At 39.2% G+C, this 25,855-nt stretch overlaps 2 protein-coding genes across 2 annotated transcripts in view; one reads left to right on the forward strand and one right to left on the reverse strand.

Annotated features, from left to right (window-relative positions):
• Positions 1 to 2,293: 2,293 nt before the first annotated feature.
• Positions 2,294 to 10,401, forward strand: ppp4r2a (protein phosphatase 4, regulatory subunit 2a). Its single transcript, XM_053643106.1, has 9 exons — positions 2,294 to 2,641; positions 3,354 to 3,435; positions 3,657 to 3,827; positions 5,317 to 5,410; positions 5,532 to 5,569; positions 6,332 to 6,406; positions 6,538 to 6,675; positions 6,911 to 7,194; positions 8,166 to 10,401. The coding sequence occupies exons 1-9, from the start codon at positions 2,608 to 2,610 to the stop codon at positions 8,510 to 8,512; spliced, it is 1,263 nt and encodes a 420-aa protein (XP_053499081.1). The 5' UTR covers positions 2,294 to 2,607; the 3' UTR covers positions 8,513 to 10,401.
• A 6,457-nt stretch (positions 10,402 to 16,858) lies between these two features.
• The window catches only part of LOC128619445 (uncharacterized), a 41,629-nt gene continuing 32,632 nt past the window's right edge, over positions 16,859 to 25,855 (reverse strand). The window contains exons 4-7 of the mRNA XM_053643627.1: positions 25,636 to 25,782; positions 23,819 to 25,557; positions 22,681 to 23,184; positions 16,859 to 16,939 (exon numbers count right to left, since the gene is read on the reverse strand). Coding sequence (XP_053499602.1) covers positions 16,859 to 16,939; positions 22,681 to 23,184; positions 23,819 to 25,557; positions 25,636 to 25,782 — 2,471 coding nt within the window. The remainder of the gene's footprint in view (positions 16,940 to 22,680; positions 23,185 to 23,818; positions 25,558 to 25,635; positions 25,783 to 25,855) is intronic.

Below are 25,855 nucleotides of genomic sequence, written 5' to 3' on the forward strand. Positions count from 1 at the left end.
ATTATTATCATACTGTATAATAACTCCTCCTGACTATAATATTTGTGCTTTGTAATGTGTTTATCAGATGAACTAATAGACACTATGTTAAATCAACAAGAAAATGTCATTAGTGTCAGATTTTATTTCACTGAAACACATGCCTGTGTTAGATAAAATGTACACTCATTGTGGACAAATAAAAATGTAAATCCAACCTCCCAACCCACTCACCTCCAAACATTATTGTATGTTATAATTCACATACAGACAGTATTCAGCATGATTCACCTGCTGCCTAAAATTTGAGCACACTCATTTTTTATCTAATCAAATACTAAACAACACTGCATTTGTTAAAAAAAAAAAAAAAAAAAAAAAAAAAAAAAAAAGTTAGCAAATTGTGGTAAAATCATTTGCTCATGATGGTAGAGAAAACCAGTCCGGTCTGTTTGTTCATCTCTATTTCATGATGCACACTATTCTCAAGCTGTCTGCTTCTGTAGAATTGTTACCTCTGATGTATACTTATGTCTGATATACAGATGACAAAAAGATGAAAGATTTATTTATTTATTTATTTATTTATTTTACAAATTGATCAAACATGCCAAATTACTAAATGATTACAAAATTAATTTATTCAGCCATTATGTCAACTGAGCTTTTCCAGCTCAGTTTTAGCACAGCATAATTGACCTTCCTTGTCAGAAAATCCTACGGGACTTTCAGTTAATCCTATAGGATCGTATGTGATTTTTAGAATCTTATTGGAGCTCTACTTGCTTATTTTATTGGAAAAATTTATTGTTATTGGAAAGTTATTGGAAATTATAGAGGGTGCTTTGGGACTTTTACAATCCTAAAAGAGTTTCTTTAAAATTAGAGTATTTTATCATATACAGTGCCCTCCACTAATACTGGCACCCTTGGTTAATATTAGCAAAGAAGGCTGTGAAAATTTTCTATATTTTTTAACTGTTTGATCTTTCATTTACAAATTTCACAAAAATACTCTGGGTATCATGGATATCAAACAATTGCAAACACAACACAGGTTTATATATATATATATATATATATATATATATATATATATATATATATATATATATATATATAAACTTTGTTAAATATAGGTGTTCAACAATTATTGGCACCCCTATGAATTTATAAGAGAAAAATATATTTGAAGTACATTCCCATTGATATTTTACATTTTTTTAGTACACCTGGGTGACTAGGAACAGGAAATTGTTCAACCATGACTTCCCGGTCACCAAACCTTCACTGCAGTCTAAAAGAATAAGACTTCCTGAAATGAAAACTTTGTCTGCAGCTTAGCCCAAAGTCATCCTTAAACACATCCTAATATCTTGTATAAAATGCCCACATTTCCACTATGGAGTAATGTTCAGACCACTGTTTAATTGGTTAAAGGGGCTGCTGGCAGAACTGCTGCTGCTGTGACTGTGAAGAGTTCCCTTGGAGATCAATAAAGTACCCTAGAACAGGTGTTCCCAAACTTTTCCAGGGCAAGGCCCCCCAAATGGCATTAACATTTGACATGCCCCCCTTTTTGCAAGATGTCTTTAAAACACATTAAAAATACAGACTTCTGTATATATCCCCCTTTTTTATTATTAATAATTACATCTTACATCTTTACATTACATTAGGAATTGATTGTGTGTATGTGTGGTTGTCTGAGAGTGAGAAAGAGAAAACATACATTTATTTATTTTTCACACCAAATTGTTGAGGCCCCTCGGGCGCCCCCTGGCGGCCCCTACTTTGAAAACCACTACCGTAGAAGACCCATCTAGGTGCATGGCCTGCACACTGACAGGGCAGAATGAGCAGAAACAGTACAGTGTATGTGAAAAAGAGACATTTTCACAGAGTGAAGGGTTTCCCCAGGCTGTCACACATTTAGCATATTACAACATACTTACGAACAAAGCAACATTAAAAAATAATTAACCATAACAATGAAAAAAGAACCTTGATGCCTGACAAACAAGAAACATACCCTAAACATATAACTGATAAAGCCCTTGTCAAAAAAATCCTAAAGGATTCTAATAAGAAACTTATTAGTAGAATTTTATTCTAAGTAGAATTTCTATCATATTTTGAAGCCATTCCCATAAGATTCCTACAGGAATTGTCTTATAAGACAAGACATAAATATAATGTATCATGTTTCGACCGAACTTTGGTTTATATTTAGGAAAAAATAATACCATTTTAAAGGAAAATAATATGACTCATGAATGTCCCCTACAGGCACAATATCATAGGTTCATTCATTTAAGGTGGAACAGCGAGTTCGGATAAGAAGCTGCGAAACTTCAGCCTTGTACAAGACTCATATCATAATTTAACAGTTATTTCATAAATAACTCACAATCTCAAAACGTTTGTGTGTTATGTTTAAGTTAACTTGTTCTGAATCATGTTCACCGGATAAGTCGTATGCATGATTTTCTATAATAATTTTTTTTTTTTTGCTGCTTCTCCTAAACAGTGCGGCCGGCAGTGACGTCACCGGCGCCATATTGGTGTCTCTGTTGTCTTTCTGGTTTTAACTGGGTTTAGGGAGCTCTGGGGAGAAATCACGCCACCATGGAGCTCAGTACGCTTCTTGGCGCTTTTAGAGGTACTCTAAAATATTAATGTGTCTTTTGGTTTTAATATTATTCTGTAAATTCCTGCGGGTTTGTTAGTTTTCTGTATAACACTGGATGACTAACTAGATTTAGCGCTAACGCTAAGGTAAGGTTAGCTATCTACCAGTTAGCTGCGGTTAGTTAGCGCGCTACTTTATCAGGATATTAGTTGTGTAGTTAGCCGGTAAGCTAAAAGACCGAGTCACTCACCTAAACGCTTGAAAACAGGAAGCTCGTGTGTTTCTTCCGTATACGACTATTTACATGTAGAAACGCTGCTTCATTAATGCAGAGAAATCATGAGTTAGCACAGAGTTGACTGTCAGAGCTTTTAAAATAATTTAGTCCCGTGAAACTTACTTAGAGAAACACATACTAATGCCTAGCACTGTACCAATTTCTGATCTGGAAGTGTAGCAGGAATGTGATTTTGCCAATAGTGCTTCCTGATTTTTCTTTCGTTTCGGTGAAACCTTGTGAAGTGCATGTCTTAGATCAAGAGTACTTAACTCCAGCTATGCTGACCTCCTGTCTTGCAGTTTGAAGTTTTCCCCAACAGCTGATCAAATGATTGGTAAACCTAGATGTGTAGGGAACATTAGGGGAAACCCTCAAATCATTCAGTACAGGGGGTCTACAGGACTGGAGCTGAGAACCCCTGGTTCAGATAATCACATCATACACACTAACTGTGTATTCCAGATTTTGAGAAGAAAGGAAAAAAGGAAACATGCCCCATTTTGGACCGGTTTTTGTCCCATATAGCCAAAACTGGAGAGACAATGTGAGTTGCTTATGAAACTTTTTTTTTTCTAATAACAAAATCATTAATGTCGATGTCTTTGCTTTTATAGCATTGATGTTTTCAAGTGTGCAGTTTGTTAACGCCAAGCTACAAATAATAATGCATTGCGATGCACCAGACTGCTTTGTGGACGTATGGAGATTAGTTTACTCTTAAATGCAAATACAAATGCTTCTCGTTTCTGTTGTGTGCTCTCTTAGGATTCAGTGGTCCCAGTTTAAAAGCTACTTCCTTTTCAAGCTAGAAAAAGTCATGGATGATTTTAAAGCCTCGTCTCCAGAGCAGCGGGGTCCTGCTAATCCAAATGTCGAATACATTCCCTTTAAAGAAATGAAGGAACGCATACTTAAAATTGTGGATGGCTACAATGGGTAAGAGATCATGACGTAATTTGTTCGGCCCTATGCTTTACATTTTACACTGCCACGATATCCAGTGACATTTACGCTGAATATATTATATTACTGGATTTGCCAACATTTACATAATTTGAGTAGGAGCATTGCAGTTTAACATCAGAGTGTGATAGTACGTGTTATCACTCAAGACATGCAAGAAGAGCAGTCGTCTTCTCTCCAATTAAGCGGTTGGTGAGCCATGATGTATGAATCTGGAAAGATTTGTGCAGATGTTTTGAACACTGATATTATATTACTGCTGTATTGTCTTGCCCTTCCCCAGTTCGGTTCTGTATGATTACATCACGATTTTGTAATGATAAATTGTGAGCAGTGAAAGAAAGAAAAAAAAAAATCAATATCGCACTCATACTCACTACGTCCAATTCCTTTTGCATCACTGGCATTAATGAAAGTCGAGTGCTTGCTTGTAGGCTGAAACTGGGCAATCTGATACAAAATTGATTTATTGATTGATAAAATCAGAACAAAAGTCTTATATCTGCCAAAAAAAGAAGATTTTTGCAATAGATCTAACAGTGCGTTTACTTGGATGCAAGTTGGATGGATGTAACTTTAGGTCCATGGAAAAGCCAGTCACGTAATAGTCAGATTTCTTTTAGTTTCATTACGTTGTCACTTTTTCTGCATACACCTGAATTGTTTTCTTTTGTTTGCATATTGTTATATTTGATTGCATGTTTTCATTTGGTTGATGGCATTTTTATTTTTACTTATCCTATATTTTGGGCACAATTTTATTTATATTTTGCTTCTATGAGATGATGCACTTTAAGGACCAGTCTAATTTGATGCAAAGATTTGTACATTAGCAGGAGCTAACATGGAGGTGAAAGCAGCGGTCTGTTTATTTAAATGTGAAAGTGCAATAAAAATATGTTGTCCCTAAAATCAATGAATAATCGTGATAAATAATCGTAATTATCATTTTGCCCGTAATCGTGCAGCCCTATATTAACCATTGAATGTCAGTTGAATGTCAATTTTTTTTGAGAGATACATTGGTGAAAACATTACTTATGTGTAGACTTTATTGCCTCCTAATTTGCTCATGTCTAAGATTTTAAAGAATTTCACAGGTGGTGTTTCTTAATTTTGTATTGTATTAGCTGACACTTTTATCTAATGTGACCTGCATAACTAAGGTTTCAACAGGGTTCAGCAAGGTTTCTTTTTCAACTTGACATCTTTTTTGCCATTTTCATTACTACCCTAATAGGCATTTTCTAAAATGGGTTGGAGCCAAGTGTAATTCACAGCAATTTTAGCTCACACGGTCTGCTGCTACAGATCTAATTGTTTTAAATGAGTTTTTTTCAGAGTTAATTATACTTTAAGGATCCAAAATGTCATCTTACAGCTCAATGCAGGTTAAGACCTGAATGTATAAATGCTTAAGTACATGTTTCAGTTTTGGAAATTGTTGATCCCTTTGTTCCAGGATCCCTTTCACAATCCAGCGACTTTGTGAACTGCTCGTTGAGCCAAAGAGAAACTACACAGGAACGGACAAGTTCCTCCGAGGCGTGGAGAAGGTAGCCTGTGTTCTTGGAGCTTAGGCTTCTTAGCCACCAATTGTACATTGTGGAGTTGTGGAAGTTATACAGTTTCTAAATCAGCTCTCTTGAAAGAACCTTTCTGTTCATTTTATTGCAGAATGTGATGGTGGTCAGCTGTGTGTATCCTACCTCAGAGTGAGTGAAGTTGCCTTTTCTTTACATCCTACAGACAGGAGACAAAATAAAATCTCTGGAACTTCTCTGGAGGCTCCCAAAGCCTCCCATAAATGCTCGAATTGGTTGCGATCTGATTACTGAGAAGGCCATAGCATATGATTTGCATATTTTTCATACTCCTCAAACCATTCAGCGAGCACTTGTGCCCTCTGGATGTCGAACTGTTTCATTGTAGGAAAATAAAAAGCTCACGGGTGGCACAACAGAAAAGTTTTCACCTTGTCCTCAAGAGAGGATGAGTTCGAAGCCTGACAGTGCCTCATGGTTCAGTGGCCGGTAGAGAGCTAAATTTGCTAGAGAGAAAAATTTGCCATGCCCTTTGGTTTTGAGGAATAGCATACCCACTTCTCTGTCAAGCAAAGTGACAGTAGACATCTCTGGTATCTGAGCTCATGTTTGTAGATGAGGGTAGTTTAGTTAATTTGTCACCTGTTTGTGTGCTGTGCAATAATTATCTTTCATGTATCAGGAATTACAGGGCTTTTTAATCTTTCCTGCAAGGGGCTGATGGTGCTGCAGGTTTTGCCACTTGTTTAAATAGATCTTGGACTTGAAAGATAAAGATTATTGGGTGTGGCCCTTATTTGGCTGGAATGAAAACTTTCAGCCACACCACCTTTTTGTAGTTAAAATTGGGGACCCTGATGAATTGCTTGATTTTAAATGCTATAAATGGATTGAATGTTTTACTGAACTCCATGCTATCATTTGTCATTGAAGAAAAAATGGCTCCAGTGGTGTGAACAGAATGAACGGAGTCACGTTCCCTGGAAATGCTTCTGCTCTTCCGGATAGGTAAGGACTAACACTCGCAGCTCTTGCCAAAAATGTAAATTCTCCAAACTCTCCTTGTAATTACAAAATTGATCTTTTTTCTTCTTTTTTCCCCCCACATCTCTTACTCTCTCTTATTTTCATTCTGGTAGAAATGTGAATGGTCCAGGAACACCTAGGTCAATAAATAGATCAAAGCTTTCTCTGTCAAGCAGCATAACTGCCAACGGCCTCCCGGACAGCACAGAGACCAGTGAGCAAGTTCTTGAACAGACAGAGAGAAGAGTCAGGTAACGGTTCAGAAGCCATTCTTAGCAACCTCATGCAAAGAAAAAACACGATACCTCTTGCATGTGACATTCCTTCTCGGCAAATTCTGCAGACTATTTGGATTTATTAGTACACTCTCCAGTAATCAGAAAAACAGTTTTTTTTCTAGTATATACGGTCAGTGATTGATTGATTGATTGATTTATTTATTTATTTATTTAGCCATTATAAACCTTTATCCTCCTTTTACCGCAGTGATTCCTTGACATCAGAAACAGTATGCTCAAGTGAAGGGTTGACAAAGGGCAAGCACCGCAAGGATGAGGAACCAGAGGAGGAGGAGGAGGAGGAAGATGATGAGGACAGGCATAATGCCAAACGGCTTAAGTTTGATAAGGACGCAGAGGAGGAGAATGAAGCCAGTGGGAAGGAGTTGTCTCGTCATGCTCCTGTTGAGAGCTCAACAGATGTGGCTGAGCCCTCTCTGCACATTAGTATGGAAGTGAAAGATACATCTGTGCTCATTTCTGAAGACCAAGGTAAGCTTTACTGGTGTCCTTTTTTTTTTTTTTGGTTTGGGATTTGTATACTTTAAGGGACCTCTTATAGCGACATTTTCCAGTCTGATTCCTTCATGTTCATTTTGAAAACCACAATCACTTTGGGGTGGAAATTTGTTGGCTGTTTGAATTTTTTTTTTCTCTGTCTAATGCTAATAAAGGTGAAAAATTTGCCTGTTTATTTTCTTTGTAGATCACTGATTCAGCTTTATTAGCCTGCTGGTTAGCTAAGGAGCATTCAGATAGGACTTACAGTTTTCTGGGTTTTTTGTGGGGGAGGGCGGGCAGTTTCTCAATGCTAGCTATCATGCTTAATTATTCATGTCCTTATAAAATCATGCACCCAAAATACTATAAAAATTCATGCAATATTTTATACATTGAAAATGCAATAATGCGTTTTTGTTAGGGAGACTTGGATCAGTAATGCCTATCCAGAGAAAGTAGCTAAAGACATTTTCAGGAATGATTCTGTGACAGTTGTGTTTAACCAATTGATGGTCTAGCCCTCCTACATGTCCCACCTCAGCTCGTGTGGTACATGGTCATTAGGCTTGGGTAATTGGGTACAGTATGGCTTACTTGGGCAGTGAAAATTATGAGATATAATGGTTAATTTGTTGAGCTGTCTAGCTTCACTATCTGGTGCAGACTTAAATCATGAAGGGGCAGTCAACTATACTGTCTTTTGATATCTAAAATATTACTGTACCATGAATGTTAATCAACAGTTATAGTTATATCGTTCATGTTGGCAAGAGGTTAAAATAGCTACAGCTAAACTAGAATAAGTTTGCTCAAAGTCAAGCTTTTATTTAATTCATTTATGCTTTATTATTGAACAAATTGTTTGTCACATTCTCATTCTTTTTTTTTTACCCACCGTGTTCTGCTGTGAATTTCTCCAGATGTGCATTTTATGTAAATTCAATTTATTAATCTCTCCACAGAGCCCTCCAGCACACAGTCAGAGTCTGGAGATGACACGGTTGGCGAACTTGGGACGCTGGATTCTCCTGGCTCCTCCCACAGTAATGAGAGTGGCTGTGAAGCGGAGCTGTCCGTGCACAAGACACAGCTAGAGAGGCTCGACCCTGCAGAAATAGAGGAGGCTGAGGAAAACAGTGACCCTGTAAGCAGTAGTAGTAACAGTGGTAGTGAGGAAGGAGTGTGTCATGCAGAGTCTGCGTCTTCGTCTCCCAGCAGTTACACAGAGCCGGCAGCAGAGGGCAACAGCATTGCAGAGGACACTTCACAAAGCTCAGAGCCTGCACAAGACTCTGTGGAGCAAGACTGAACGCACTGATTATGTGGGTTTGGTTTTCTTTTTTTTGTTTGTTTTAAACACAGCACCACATCAGCCCCAAATGACCAGCAGCCCTGGATACAGAGTGCAAGTCTTAATACCTCACACTAGAGGAGGGCATACTCATGGTAATGCAGAGAACCTTATCCTCCTCAGGTCTCTACACAAACCTTGCATGGCCTTCTGACAGCCACACTTCATGCTGTGTATTCGTTCTTTTCTGGAGAATGATTTTAACTTGAGCTTTTTGTTTACTGAGACAAGCCTACAGTGGCGAATGTATATTGATGGTCTAATCACGCTTATCACCCAGTCTCCTACAACTGATTTGCCACAAGTTTTCTATAAAGGTGTGCATGTGGTGTCCCACCCCTTTGTTTTGTTCTAGACCAGGATTACACGGTCAGAAAGATGCTTTAATCTACAAATCCAATTAAAACATTCCAGGGGCCTCTTAAAAAATAGCATGTAGGATTAAACCACTAGCGGTTGTAATTCAAACACCATCTATTCTTGAACAAAGTCAAGGTGTCTGACTGCAGGATTATGTAAACAGAATCACTGGAATAAAGCATTTTATACTTGTGAAATCAGCATTTTTATTTTTCAGCAAGTAAAAGATGAAGGTTGATGGACCAATACCTATATTTCTAAAAATTGAATTTATTTCATAGAAACATAAGAAATAACTGTATCTTTTAGTGATTACTTTTCAAGCAGCAACAGCCTGACCAAATGCCCATTCAGTTTGAACCGTATGTGGCATCACCTTTTATCTATACTGCCTTCTGCATTTGCTTTGTTGTGGCACAAACGGAAAGTTATTTTAGAATTTCTTAATTTATTCTTCAACCACTCACAATGTTTTCTTGCTCTAGGAATGTGAAAACTCCTATCTGTAGTGCAGTTAGGCATGCCTTTGTTGCTCTCTGGAGGAGTGTGATCAAGTGTGGAGTAACCAATTAAGTTGTCCACTTTTTTTTGAAAACGAGTCATAAAAAATCAACAAACTCTGTTATGTACACAGTAGCGACAACTTTCTTTTTTTTATTAAAAATTTTATCATCACACATTTTAGTACTTCTTGGTCAACATTCTAGCGTTTTATGGTGCTGTTAAATGGACTGTAATTTCACCTGCATTAGATATTCATGCAGCTAGTTAGATTGTAAGTAACTGAAATAGCTAAATATGTTTGTGTTTAACCACTATTGAGTAATTCTTATTGATGTCTGTAATAAGCTTTTCACATTACATTTCCTCTCCTAGCAAAAGCAGTTCTGAAAATGGTGATGAACTCATGAACACTAACCCTCCTCTGCCAGCTTCGTAACATCTGAGCTAATATTGGTGTAGGCCATCATATCTGTAACTAATTTCATAACTCCTTTTTGATATTTAGAGTTTTTAAATTTCTATAAATTAGATTTTGTAGAACTTAAAGAAGTGTTCAATGCCTTTGTGTAAAGTAATCCATTTTATGATTTCTCTGTGAACTGAATGCCTGGGCTTTCAATACAGTATTCAAGTAAAGCAATAAATGTCAATAGTAAAAATGTTGATGAGACTTCATTTGTGCATGATGAAGTAGCAGCCATTAAGAATCAAATAAATTTTGGAACACTCACTCAAGCTCTTGTTTGAGTTTATTCCCCCACCCCCCATCAATATCAGCAATAAGAATTATTAGAAAAAGAAAAAAATATCAGAAAATACAAGTTTCATGTACAATTATGTAATATTGGCTGCAAACAGTAGCATATTGGACATGCATTGATCATGTAGTAGGATTAGCTAAAGCTAAATGCATCATCTCAATTTATGCTTAGATATCGTTAGTAATGAATAACTGAGCCGAATACAAATGGAGCTTAAAAAGAGCATCACTTCTGAAACTGAGAGGATTGATGCAGGAGAGAAAAACCCTGAGGAGGGAACTCAGTGCACTGAGTGGAGTTGCACCTCCAAGACAGAACAGCTTCAGTGCCTTAGAGCTAATCAACAGACACAAGCCTCATAAACACATCCACAGAGCCATCAGTGTCACAACCCTTCTGCATACCATAGGGTTCAGCACTGACAACCTCAACCATACCAAATGTCAATGAGTGACACACTTAAACATAAGTCAAAAGCAATAAATAAATACATACACTGAGGCAGATATAGTTATCCTTATTGATTCCAGTGGAAAATTCCTTAGGATAAATTCCTCCCTATGTACAATCAATGCACTAAAGTACACATCCCATCTCAGGTGAGCCAAGCCACATTATCATCCACACAGGCTCCACTGACCTAATGACAGCAGGGCTGAGTTTGTAAAGAGCATAGCACAGACAGCAGCAAAAAAAGTCCCATACTCAAAAAAGTCATCATCTCCACCATATGGCCACAGAGGTTTTCACCCTAATAGCATCCAGAGAATACAGGAATAATTGTCAAGGTGCTCCTGGCACACCAGCCCAACTACAGCCTCCATGACCATGTTCATCTGCACAATGACACTGTCAGCACCTACTGTACACTAACGGCATCTGAAGGATGTCGCCATTGTACGCAGCTCAGGAAGCCCCAAGAGGAACAGTAGAAGACCCATCCTCCATGTCCAGTAGCACCTATCAACACTGTGAGAGATCAGCGCACGCCATGCACTTCCTTGGCATCACCAGCAGCAATGTAGCCATGTGACTCTTGAAGCTGCCTCAGTACAACAGATCAACCCAGGTGTGCCAAAGACAGCTTTTCAGGAGAAAAACTTTATACACGGTGGTGGAAATGTTAAGCCATCTGTCCAAAAGTTGAAGTTGAACTGAAAATTGACCTTTCAACAGGATAATGATCCTAAGCACACTAGCAAATCCACCAAGGAATGGCTCAAAGAGAAGAAATGTAGGGTTATGGAATGGCCTAGTCAAAGCCCCGATTTGAGTCCCAGTGAAATGTTGTGGGGGGATTTGAAACAGGCAGTACATGCTAGAAAACCCTTAAACATCTTGCAACTGAAAGAATATTGCATGGAAGAGTGATCAAAAATTCCAGTATGTCTGGTGGACAATTATGCAAAACGGCTACATGAAGTTATTTCTGCTAAAGGGGCCAATACTGGCTTCTGAGCCCAAGGGTGTACTTACTTTTTCCACAGAAGAATATCACATCTATTGATATTTCTGTTGAATAAATGGTTTAAAAAGCTAATTTTCCTTGTGGTTTTGTTCAAGTATATCAACTTCATTAATAGGCACTGTTTCAAAGAGGTTTTTAATTTTTTAATTTTTACATTTTTTTTTACATGAATGTAGATAATAAAAGTTGACCACATTTCAATATACCATTAATTCTGTTATACTTTACGTCACAGTTTTAATTCAGCTTCAAGCAATAAATGATCAAAGCTTTTATATAAAACTCATGTTGTGGAACTGTATGCAAAACAACCCATAAATTCACCTGCCATGGCCTTCCCACCTTACGCCCAGTGTTCCCGGGATAGGTTTCGGATGCAGTGCTACACTGACCAGAGTAAAGTGGTTACTGAAAGTGAGTGAGTGAGTATGCCCCAAGAGGGCATATGTATGTGTTATGTATGTATGTATTTATGTGTGTATGTATGTATGTATGTATGTATGTATGTACTGCATACTTTCCTCCCAGTGACTCTCTGAACTATGATAAGATTTTCCCTCATCATAGTTCAGAGCTCTACCGGACCTCAATACAGATCAATGGAACAGTTATATATTGAGACGCTGATACCTCAAAATGCTACAGACCTTCCCCACCACAACTCTGTAGGGCATTAAGAGATTGAACTGCTGCAGCTTTGCCAGAGCCTGGCATAGGATATAAAGGGATTTTTTTTGGGAGGTATACTTTCTGCTTACCTTTTGACATCAACACATAACAATAACCGATTTTGACCCTTTTTCACTCAGTGCGTTCACTGTTAAGCCACTAGCCCCTCTGTTCGATCACAGCCAAATTACTGTGCTAAGTAAAAATAGCAGAGACAAACAGCAGTGCCTACAGCCAGCCCAGCTGCTCTACAGCACAAGCCGAGAGTACAGATGGGCCCACGACAACACCAAAGAATTCCAAAAAGCAATCGGCAGCACAGAAATCCAAATACTGTTAGACTTTTATGAACTCTACATACACTTACAGTAATGAAGGCATTAATTTAGCAATTATCTAACAAACAACATGAAACCTAAAACACTAACAGATAAGTTCATGAACAAAAAATAGTTTCTGGGAGCAGTAGAAAATTCTAAAAAACATAAACCTGATTAACTTGCCATTTAAAATGGTACCATATGGGTCAATCATATTACAACACTTTATAAAACACTTCAAATAACCATTGATACAATGCCTGACCAAAACAACATAATCGAGACAGTGTACAAATGAGTCAATAAAAGTCTTCCAGGACCACCTGGAAATCCTGGTCATAGAGGTTACCTTTAAATTGAACCCAGCTGGATCTGATGGTATCCTAAATGAAATGATGCACACGAACAGAAATTTTTATTGAACTATTCAACTTGATTCTGAGTATAGGTTACTTCCCTGACATGTGGAATAATTGTCTCATAACACCTCAAAAGTGCCGGCATCTGTGTGAAGTGACCAGTAAAGATTTTCCATTCATAAACTGGAGAATGATAGTGTTCAATTCAATCTGGGACAAAGTGGAATAGGGGGAAAAACATATGACAAAATCAAATTCACGTACACAACAAATGCATGGTACAGATGACCAAATTCTTTATCGAAAAATTATTTAAAAAGTCTTTATTTCTATATAATACCAATTGGAATGTGGCTTAAAGTATTTAAGTCAGTCATATAACATACTATTCTATATGGTAGTGAGGTATAGGATCCACTCACCAACCAAAAACCTATGAGTGGACAACCACTCACTAATGCTTATGCAAGCATTCTTCAAATACACAAAACACAATGGCTGCAGAGCTGAATTAGGTTTATTACTAATATTACTCAAAATTTTAAAAAAGCAATGCTAAGAGCACAGCATCCTCAGAATCTCCTCACTGAGCTGATCCTTAACCTCAGCACATGAACACTGCACTAACACACACTAACACCACACTTACACACACCAACACTGCACTAGCACTGTACTAACACCACACACATTATCACAGCACCAGCACTGAACTCAAAATGGACCTATAAGAAATTCTGACTTCACTTCTTAAATGAGCAGCAAAAATACACCCATTTATGGCAGATCAACTTTAGAACTTTATAAAACTAATTTAATTTAATTTGATAAAACTTCAATTCTTTAGAACTTCAATTTTACACACTAACCAACACTGATGAACTGGTCATCCTGTTAGGAAAGCAGAAAGAGAGCCATACTTTAGCTGTCCAGTACATCCTAGCCTGTGACATTGTCTGAGGGACAACGAGTGATACACCGAAACATGTACTAACACACACATGGAGCTATGATTGACCTTTGTACCAACATAGTTTATTTATTTATGTACACAAATTTTTGTTATTCCTCTTCTCTTCTCTTCTCTCTCTCTCTCTCTCTCTCAATCCCTCTCTCTCTCACTCACTCACTCACTCTCTCTCTCTCTCTCTCTCTCTCTCTCTCACACACACACACACACACACACACACACACACACACTGTTGTCAGTGATCTCAGTATGTGAGCTTTGTCAGTTGACACAGTGACTGACTAATGAGATAATATTACAGCTCTTCTGTGCAGTCTATTAGTCATTGAAGTTATATTTACAAAGACACACTCTAGATGGTGCCATATTGCTAAAAATAGGATAGACCAGTTTGGATGAAAAAGCTCCACCTTCCAAGAGATACTAAGCAAAAAAAGAAATGTCCTCTCACATTCAATTGCTTTTATTTTCAACAAATATGTCTAAATATTTGTATTAACATAAAAACATTCAACAATTGAGACATAAACTGAACAAGTTTCACAGACATTTGCCGATCACGTCTGGGGGACACATGGTTACATGTAATTTTCCACTGCAAGGACGATCAGCTGTCCTTCCTGTCTCCCTGTAGCACTGTCTTAGGTGTCTTACATTACAGATATTGTAGTTTATTGCTCTGGACACATCTACAGTCCTCATGCCTCCCTGCAGTAGGCCTATGGCATGTTCACGCAGGTGAGCAGGAACCCTAGGCATCTTTCTTCTGGTGTTTTTCAGAGTCAGTAGAAAGGTCTCTTTAGTGTCCTAAGTTATTGTAACTATGACCTTAATTTCCTACCGACTGTAAACTGTTTGTGTCTTAAGGACTGTTCCACAGGTGCATGTGCAATAATTGTTTATGATTCATTGAATAACCATGAAATACATTGTTTAAACCCTTTCCAATAAAGATCTGTAAATCTTATTTTCAATAAAGATCTGTAAAGCTTATTTGGATTTTCCAAAATTATCTTAAAATAACGTCTTAACATCTTCACAGTTCTGCTAATAGAGAAGACATTGGCACATTTTTAATCACCTGCTCCCTTCAGCCATTCTTGTGTTTAATGTGTGATTTAAACCTATCACTTTTGTAAGACAACACCCTCTACTAGTGTGGATTTCTTTAATTATTTCACCATGTGATAAGCAGATTCACAAAACCTTTCCATGATTAATTGGCACAAAACTAGTTATATATATTTTGTACTCCATTTTCTCTCCATTTATTCATCTGCCTATTCTCACCTACTTGCTAGTTCACCCCTATCACACCACAGTTACCAATCAAGCAGGGTGAAGGTTAGGACACACTTCCTGTGAGGCACTTGAAACCAAACATCTATTTGAACTAAACACATTTGGAGGAAAGTGCTAACTGTATATATGAGATCACAGATGCCCACGATTGGCTACTGTCACACTGATTGACAGGGGAGAGAGTACTTCTACCGCTCCCACCCATAGAGCATGGCTAATTTTGCTCTCTTGGGCTCTCTCTTGCTCTCCAGTCACAGAGGACTGTAGCATCATCTAAATTCAGACATAGGGCAAACACTTTTCTGTTGAACCATTTGGGAGTCCAGTAATAGGGCATGGTGATGTCCACCACCCAGTGGGCCAGTCTGTTAGTCTCTTTAGAAAAGGGAGCCCCATGTGTCCTTCTTCCATGACAGATGAACAGTTGGTCTAAGGATTGGATGGCTGCCATTTGGTCTAAATAGTACCATAGGATGCATTCCATGGAAGAGATTATAGGAAACTGTTGCCAGCTTTGGATGACAGGTGACCTGTAGCTCTGATCATAGTCACAAGCTGTTACATGGATAGATTCAAATGGTGTGCATGTGGTCTGATGTGTATGAGGTCTGAAGAAGAAAGGGGATGATGACTCTATGATAGTGGTGTTTATTGCAAACATTTTACAACTTTGTTGAAAGGTCTTATCATGAGTCTGGTGGCATGCTGAGAGCCTGCCCACGACTTCATAACATGATGGCTGACATTTCTTTCCTGATGCCTCTCTTCATGAGTAATAAATCAGAAAGTCAGGGTTGCACCATCATTGAACTCAGAGCAAATTTCAACAGTGTATTGATTTTTGGATGTGTCAAAAGAGTTGTCTTTTCAGGATTGAAAAGACAGGTCTGAAGTGTCAGGGTAAGCAGAAACACTCCTTAGAGCCATCTTAAGTTAAGGCCTGATCTCAGACCCATCATGGCACATTATTTTCTGAGCAGGGTTAGAAGCAGAAAATGTGGTACAAATGCCTTGCAGCATTTAAACATTCAACACATGTTCATACATCAAAAGGTACTCACACTATTCAAGTTTTATCTGACTGCTAAACCAAAGCACCAAAAAAAGAAAGAAAGAAAGAACACTGATGTGCACAAAGCTCTTGTGTCTGAGTTGATTAACTGACTCAGGATTAAATATAGCATGTATTGTAAAAACTAATCTTCTAATAAGCACCTGATCGCAATTAAAAAGTTTATACAGGTGACTGGGGTATGTATAAACACAAATATAGCATACGTAACATGATCAGAGAGATACACCAGAAATACATTAGAGAGATATCAGATGATCAGAGGAAGATATTTATTTTTAGAAATATTTTCTCCCATGTGTTAATTATTATTATTATTTTTTAAGGTAATCTACATACTACTATGGACATTAGCTTAAAAAAGACAATAATAACTAATAATAATAACAACTCTGATACACTATGTTTCAGCATAGCATCGCAAGATCACTGTGTTATTAGGAATACTTAATACCTAATAAACATGCGTATTCATGCTTATTCAGCAGCACAATGCAAAAAATTATGATTCAGTTCACCTCAAACATCAGAATGGGGAACAAATGTGGTCTCAGTGACTTTGACAGTGGTATTGTCGTTGGTGACAGATAGGTGAAAGTTCTGCAGGTAGAAACACAGAACATGTTCATGAGAAAGGTCAGAGGAGAATAGACAGGCTAGACTGAGCTTACAGGAAGGCTCAGTTAACCACTCTGTACAACCGTGGTCAGCAGAAAAGCCGTTTGGCTACAACAGCCTAAAACAGCATTGGTTCCAATTCTGTCAGCTAAGAATAGGAATCTGAGGTTACAGTAGGCACAGGCTGAAGACTGCTGAAGACTGGAAAAAACCCAGCCCAGTTTCTGGGAGTCTGTGCCCACTGTAGCCTTAGATTCCTGTACTTGTCTGATAGGACCGGAACTCTATGTGATCTTCTGTTGTAAACATAAAAGACATCACTGGATGTTTTTTTTTTGTGTGTGTTCCACACCATTCTGTGTAATCTTTAGAGACAGTTGTGCATGAAAAGCCCAGGAGATCAGCATCTGAATTTGAATGTGAGTTTCTGAAATATTCAAACCAGCCTGTCTGGCACAAACATCCATGCCACGGTCAAAGTCAATGAGATTACATTTCCCCCCATTCTGATGTTTGATGTGAACAACAAGCTCTTGTCCTGTATCTGTGTAATTATATGCCTTGTACTGCTGCCATGTGATTGGCTGATTGGATAACTGCATGAATGAGCAGGTTAAAGGTGTTCCTATTAATGTGGTCTGTGAGTGTATATTAATATAATTAATATAGTTAGATGATGAGCTTAGCACAGCACTGCACCATCACACTACAATGATGATGATGATGATGATTCATATTAATTAATTAATTAATTAATTAATTAATTTGACAGTTTTCAATTACAAGGGAAATATTTCATTTAGTATGATTGGACTTTAACCCCTAAGAAAAAGGGGGTTAAAGAAAAATGTTTTGAGAAAACATTCTCTATAAACATACAGATTTAATGGAGGTAGATTAAATAAATTCTCAGTTGTGGGCAAACAAATCAACATATGAGGGAATTCACTTGAAATGCAGAATAAAAATTCCAGGAGAATTTGAAAAGCATCTGGAAATATAGCTATGGAATAATACCACAGAAACATTAATAGCTTGTGAACCCAGTGTGAAATGTAAAACAGGCCCACATTTTGAAATGAATGTTTCTAGCTACTGTATATGTTTTACCAGGTCGCTGTCCTTCCTTTCTCCTTCACATAAAACCTTCATTTCTTCCCCAGAGCCTGTAGAATAATCAATTATTTACTTCCTATTCCAGCCTTCCTGTCCAAAAATGATGATCACTATTTATTGCCGAAGTAAAAATCTGACTACTATACAGGCTGCAATAGGTTGCAGGAAATTGGACACATGGACACATGTCCTGTAGGATATCTCTACATATTTCACCTTACACTTTCAAAGAAGAGACTGTGTATGACTAATATACATACATATACATATACATATATATATATATATATATATATATATATATATATATATGTGTGTGTGTGTGTGTGTGTGTGTGTGTGTATGTATGTGTGTATATATATATATATATATATATATATATATATGCAGTATATCACAAAAGTGACTACACCCCTCACATTTTTGTAAATATTTGATTATATCTTTTCATGTGACAACACTGAAGAAATGACACTTTGCTACAATGTAAAGTAGTGAGTGTACAGCTTGTGTAACAGTGTAAATTTGCTGTCCCCTCAGAATAACTCAACACACAGCCATTAATGTCTAAACTGCTGGCAACAAAAGTGAGTACACCCCTAAGTGAAAATGTCCAAATTGGGCCCAAAGTGTCAATATTTTGTGGGGCCACCATTATTTTCCAGCACTGCCTTAACCCTCTTGGGCATGGACTTCACCAGAGCTTCACAAGTTGCCACAGGAGTCCTTTTCCACTCCTCCATGACGACGTCACGGAGCTGGTGGATGTTAGAGACCTTGTGCTCCTCCACCATCTGTCTGAGGATGTCCCACAGATGCTCAATAGGGTTTAGGTCTGGAGACATGCTTGGCCAGTCCATCACCTTCACCCTCAGCTTCTTCAGCAAGGCAGTGGTCATCTTGGAGGTGTGTTTGTCTTTATCTACATTCAGATGTAAAACCAAAGCAGGCATGGCCTATATAAGAAGGAGTTTTCTGTCTTTCTTGGTTTATTTTTTTTATTAAAAAAAAACAAACAAACAATGCAACCACTGTGCTGGCATGGGAAAAACTCCATGCCAGCACTGTCAGCAGGGTATGTCCTCAACTTCAGCTATATCACTTAAGTTCATAATTGATCTCAACTAGAGATGTGCATGGGTCTGTTTTTAAACCCACTCTTGCAGTTACTTGTTTTTGTTTGTACCTGCCAGAGATATTATATAATAGAATTTGTTGGTTCTATTTCTCAAAATATAAACAGTCCTGTAGCCTAATTTAAACCACACCCGACCAGTTGCTAAGGATGAATGAATGAATAGTGTCTAGTCTTAACCAGATGTCCTGTGGAAAGTCCACATTTAAGTGTGTGTGACAACTCCAGAACTGGCTGTAATCACATGAGCATGTCCTGAATTAGAGAATAAACGTTTCAGGCTCTGTCACTTTGGCACTCCTAGGAAACAATGTGATCTAACAGTTTGTGTCCAAGGACAGGGCAAAAGACAAAAATAATAGCCAAATGAGCTACCTCAGCAGCTCCAAAGGTTTAGCACTTCTCAGTCATAACTGAGGGCTGAGAGAGAGAGAGAGTCAGATGGTGTGGAGAGGGTTAAAAGACAACTTTCAAACCCCTTTTATTGTGCATGCAAGTAAGTTAATGAAGAGACTAGACACTGCAGATCTTAAGATGGAAAAATGTTTTTTATGCAACCAAAAATGTTTATGGTGTCTTTAAAGGTTTTCAGTCAGCCAGATCATCTAAAACGTCTCATAAATGTAAGTCAAGTTAATGTACCTGTGGGATAATTCTAAAGAAGTTTTAGTGCTCATCATTTAGGCTTTATCGGTTCAATGCAGTAAAAGAACTGATATGACCCGGATGTGTAATGAAAAGTCTTTCAAGATTATTTCATTAGTGCAGTACACTTGATCAGACAACTCCTTTGAGGTTTGAAATCGGTGGTCAGGAGGTTTCTTGAGACTTTGAAGAGGCCCCCCAACTGCATAAAGCACCAAGAGTTTCAGCAGAACAATTTACGGCTTCTGTAGCTTGTTAGAAAATGCAGCAGAAAAAAAATGAGCAAGCTTGAGTAATCAGAGTCTGCGGAGATGGGTGGTTGTTATAAAAAAAAAACAAAAAACCTTGCAATACAGTTAATGTTAGTTCCTGAACAAAAGAGCCATAAAAATGAATTGTATCCATGTTTTATATTACTGCCCATAATAATAATAATAATAATAATAATAATAATAATAATAATAATAATAATTAGAGATGCACCGATACTAAATTTCTCAGCCTATACTGATAACATATTATTCAGAGTGATATAGGCCGATACCGATAACCGATAGTTCTACCGTTTATGCCTTCTTTTAAATTAATAATAATTAATTCCACAATTCTGAAAGAAATGCAAATAAAAACTTTATTCTCTCCATTTCAACAAGTTGTTTCACAGTAACATGAACACATTAAGTAAATTCTGAATATTAAAGTAAGATTTCTTAACTTCTTGAATGTTATTAATTCATATTAACATTGACTGAATTCTAAAAAAAACCTCCTGTTAGGCTTCATATTCACTCACCACAAACAAAAGCATTTCTACTTCATCACTGAACATCAAACTGGTAATATATAGGCCTAATATAAACTTTTGTTTTTTTTGATGATATTAACTCATATTAACATTAACTGCATATGAAATATACTACTCTACAAATATTTTTCTGTGCAATATATACCTTTTTTTTGTCAACTCAACTTCATTTAAATCTTTCAACGGTGTACTGGCCCTTCAATACAGAGCGGGAGCAGTGTGCAAGTCGCATAATCGGTATCGGCCGATACATTGGCGCATCTATAATAATAATAATAATAATAATAATAATAATAATAATAATAATAATAGTGAATATACATTTGATTAATTAATCTATATGTCTTGTTGCAGAAGATAAATTAGCAGCAAGTTGTACGTTGCTAATAATGTGCACTCACTTATTACAACTCTCTGCACTATGTTCCCTATCTCTAGCTCTAGGTTGGTCCCCCCATCTCTTAGGGTTCAAGGAAGACATGCATCAAGGCTTTTCTCTGTCCTGGCACCTAGGTGGTGGAATAAACTTCTCCTGGCTGAGACCTAACTCTTAAATTACTACTACCTACTTAAATTAGCACTTTTTTATTTAAACACAAAAAAACAACAACAAAAAAACAAACAAACCATGACTTGTTTTTTTCATACTATACTAACCACCCCAGCAGGGTTTTTTAGACTGATGGTACTCTTAGTACCTGACCTATTTAACCAGTATGAGGATATGTTTATTGATAGGTACCTCAAAGCACTTCTGTAATTCGCTCTGGATAAGGGCGTCTGCCAAATGTCATAAATGCAAATGTAAAATAGACGCTTATGAAAACCATCCCCTTATAAGCTGCTTCAGCACAATACTGGTATCAGAGGTGTGTTAGAAACTTAACATTGTCTAGAACTGTTTGAACACTTATTAACAGTTAATCAAGCATTACAAATAATTTAGTGTCTGTTCAGATTGAGGATTCCAGAAATACCAGTAGCCAATACTATAACTGTAACTATAACTCTGGTTCTCATTGAATAAATGTTATGTTATGGATTTTGATGTAGCGTCAGTGGCAAACAGGTGACAGAACTGCTTTAGGGAATGTAGTATAAGGTAGATCCAAGTTCTTATGTGAGAAAATACAGCTATGCATAAACAGATATTGATTATATGGGGTGCTGATTTAACCATTTCATACATAAATTATTTAGAAACATAGATTTGGATTTTTCTTTTACTTATAATTGCATTTCATATTAATTTTTAATGTTGACTAAATATTACCTATATTAAGATTGGACAGAAAAAAATCACCTTTTTCCAGTCTTCCAGAACTGTCGCTCACTCAATTTTTAAAATATTTTTTTTGCACCATACTCTAGAGCCTGTTGTGTGTGTGAAAATCCCAGGAAATCAGCTTTTATATTTAAGCTATTATATTTTATTATAATACTGTCACGAACCTCGAAACGGCACGGAAGCAGGAGCGGGCGGCGGGTGTAGAGCGTAGAATCGGGAAGTTCAAGAAACGTAGTCGTAGAGCAGGCAAGGGTCAAGCGATCGGGCGACCAATACAAACGGGGTCAGGCAGAGAGCGTAGTTGAAACCGAAAACAAGGGTCGAGGATCACGAGAAACAAACAAACTAGAACAGCTTGGTAACGTAGAGAAACGAGCTACTGAGCGTATACTTCGCGTATAAACTGGGTGAATGACTTCCCTAAATACTAGCGGTGAGTGTGTGTGATTGGTGCCAGGTGTGTCTGATCAGAATTCCGGGGATAGTGAGCGCATGCATGCATGAGAAGTGAGTGTTGCATCTTGGGAATTTGAGTTCTGATCAGACCGAGCTGTGACAGAACCCCCCCCCAAAGGGCTCACTCCGGGAGCAGAGTTCTTTCTTGGCCTCCCCCGGGGTCGTGGACCAGGGAGATGAAGATGAGTTGCGTGAAAGTCTTTAGTAAGCTGTGGATCCAGTATGTCCTGCTTGGGAACCCAGCACTGTTCCTCAGGTCCATAACCCTCCCACTCGACCAAATACTCCAGCTTGCCCCTCCTGTGTCTAGATTTGAGGATGTCCTTGACACGGTAAGCCGGTTGTCCATCAATTTCCAGAGGGGTCGGAGAAGTTTCAGCTGGTACTTGGGTGGCTAGTGGACCGTTGACAACAGGTTTGAGATGTGATACGTGGAATGAGGGGGAGATGCGGCTGTGACGTAGCAGTTCCAGACGGTAGGTGACTTCATTGACTCGCTTGAGGATCTTGAATAGTCCAGTGTATCTTGGCGTTAGTTTTTTACAGCTATGAGCTTGTCTCAAGTCCTTTGTGGACAACCACACCCGATCGCCTGGTTGGTAATTAGGATGTTCTTTGCAGCGGCGATCTGCTTTGTGCTTGTACATGTCTGTGGTCTCTTTCAGGCGTCGGTGGGTGTCAGCCCAGACACGCTCGCTACGTTCGAACCAGTGGTCAACGGCCGGAGCTGCGGTAGGAGTTGCGTTCCACGGGAACAGTGGAGGTTGGTAACCTAGCACGCACTGGAAAGGGGTGAGATTGGTAGCCGAATGACGTAGTGAGTTCTGGGCGTACTCGGCCCATGGCAAAAACTTGCTCCAATCCTCTGGGTTATTGGCACAGAAAGTACGGAGGAATCGCCCCAGTTCCTGATTGATTCGTTCAACTTGTCCATTGGCTTGTGGGTGATATCCGGAGGTGAGATTCACTGTCACTCCCATCTTGGTCATGAAGCTGGACCACACTCTGGAAGTAAACTGCGGGCCCCTGTCACTGACAATCTCCTCCGGAATGCCGAAATATCTGAACACATGCTGGAATAGAAGTTCGGCTGTCCCGAATGCGGTGGGGAGAGCGGGTAATGGAATGAAACGTACGGACTTGGAGAACTTAGTCCACTGTGACTAGAACTGTGGTATTTCCTTGGGATCTAGGCAGGTCTGTTATGAAGTCTACGGATATGTGTGACCATGGGCGTTCGGGTATAGGTAAGGGCTTGAGCCTCCCAGCTGGTAGGGTCCGAGGTACCTTATTCTGTGCGCAAGATGAACAGGACGTCACCACCTTGTGTATATCTCCCTCCATATTGGGCCACCAGTACTTCTCTTCTAGGAGATGGTGTGTGCGTTGTGTCCCTGGATGTCCTGTGCCGAGTACCGTGTGTGCCCAGATGATGAGTTCTTGGCGGTAATCTTCGGGTACAAATAGTTTGTTCGGAGGACACTTTACGGGTACTTGTGACTGGGGAATCTGCTCTAGCTCCTGGTCCAGATCCCACTCTAGCGCATTGATAACACATGAAGGATGAATGATGTACTCTTCATGCTTGTTGACACGTTCTGTGTGGTCGAGACGAGACAGAGCATCAGCTTTTGTGTTCTTGGACCCGGGTCTGTAAGATAACGTGAAGTGAAACCTGGTGAAGAATAGGGCCCATCGGGCCTGGCGGGGTGTGAGTCGCTTTGCAGTGCGAAGGTACTCCAGGTTCTTATGGTCTGTGAAGATGACAAATTGATGTGTAGCCCCCTCTAACCAGTGTCTCCACTCCTCCAGCGCTAACTTGATTGCCAAGAGTTCACGATTTCCCACATCGTAGTTTCTCTCAGCGGGGGAAAGCTTTCGCGAGAAGAATGCCACCAGATGGAGCTTTGGCTTCTCTCCAAATCGTTGGGATAGAATGGCTCCTACCCCGGTCTCTGACGCATCCACCTCCACTATAAACGGTCTGGATGGGTCCGGATGTTTGATGATGGGTGCAGTAGTGAAGGCTTTCTTGAGCTTGTCGAAGGCGGATTGGGCACTTGAATTCCATGACAGACGTTTGGGTTTCCCCTTTAGCAGGGACGTGAGGGGGTTGGCGATGGCACTGAAATTTCTGATAAACCTTCTGTAGAAGTTCGCAAACCCCAGAAACCTCTGTAGTTCCTTGATTGTCGTGGGTGTGGGCCAGCTTACTACTGCCTGGACCTTTTCTTGGTCCATGGAGATCCCCTCGGGGCTGATGACGTATCCCAGAAACGCAATGGTGGTTCTATGGAATTCGCATTTCTCAGCTTTAACATATAACTGGTGACGGAGCAGTCGTTGTAGAACTTGGCGGACGTGGTGAACATGTTCCTCCCGGGAGTCAGAATATATCAGAATGTCGTCGATGTAGGCGATCACATGGTGTCCCAGCATGTCACGTAACACGTCGTTAATTAGACATTGGAAGACCGAGGGAGCGTTAGAAAGCCCATACGGCATGACCTGATACTCATAGTGGCCTGAAGTTGTGCTGAACCCAGTCTTCCATTCATCTCCCTCTCGGATCCGGACCAAGTTGTATGCACTGCGTAAGTCCAGTTTCGTGAAGATGGTGGCAGTGCGTAATTGTTCCAGAGCGGCTGGTACTAGAGGTAGTGGGTAACGGTACTTGACGCAACACTGGTTTAGTCCTCGGTAGTCGATGCATGGTCGTAAACCTCCTCCCTTCTTCTCCACAAAGAAAAACCCCGCGGATGCTGGAGAAGTAGATGGTCGTATATACCCTTGGTGCAACGCCTCCTGAATGTACTCTTCCATGGCTTTTTGCTCAGTGACCGTTAACGGATAGACTCTCCCTCGTGGTGGTGTAGTGCCTGGGAGCAAATCGATTGCGCAGTCGTAATCTCGATGAGGAGGTAGTCCGCTAGCCTTCTTCTTACTGAATACTTCTATGAGGTCATGGTAAACACTGGGGATCAGAACGTTGTCTGCCTTGTCCGGGCTCTCAATGGATGTGGATGCTAAGGAGATCACAGGGACTTGAAGACAGTGATTGATGCAGTGAGCTGACCAGCGAGTGATCTCCCTTTGATTCCATGAAATTTGTGGATTGTGATGTTCGAGCCAAGGAAGACCGAGAACCACTGGATGCCGGGCCGTCACAATGACATGGAACGTAATCTTCTCCTGATGAAGAGCGCTGGTGCGGAGGTTAATAGGTTCGGTACAGTGGGTGATTAAGCCATCTCCAATGGGGGCCCCATCAATGGCTTGGACATGGCGGGGGGTGCTGAGAGGACGAACGGGGATGTTATATTGGAGTATGGTCTCTTGGTCAATGAAGTTCCCCGCCACTCCAGAGTCGATCAGCGCCTCTAAAATACAGGAAACGCTTGAGTAACCCAATATAACGGGTAATACGAATGCAGACTGAACTGAGTACTGGGC

This window comes from Ictalurus furcatus, chromosome 15 (assembly GCF_023375685.1).
Source record: "Ictalurus furcatus strain D&B chromosome 15, Billie_1.0, whole genome shotgun sequence".
In the NCBI taxonomy this organism is placed as follows: domain Eukaryota; kingdom Metazoa; phylum Chordata; class Actinopteri; order Siluriformes; family Ictaluridae; genus Ictalurus; species Ictalurus furcatus.

What these genes read in the sequence shown, in the direction of transcription:
- ppp4r2a (XM_053643106.1), top strand. Translation starts at nt 2,608, where the DNA reads ATGGAGCTCAGTACGCTTCTTGGCGCTTTTAGAG. An exon ending in ATTGTGGATGGCTACAATGG is followed by an intron (nt 3,828 to 5,316) that starts GTAAGAGATCAT and finishes CCTTTGTTCCAG; the next exon opens with GATCCCTTTCACAATCCAGC. An exon ending in GCTTCTGCTCTTCCGGATAG is followed by an intron (nt 6,407 to 6,537) that starts GTAAGGACTAAC and finishes TCATTCTGGTAG; the next exon opens with AAATGTGAATGGTCCAGGAA.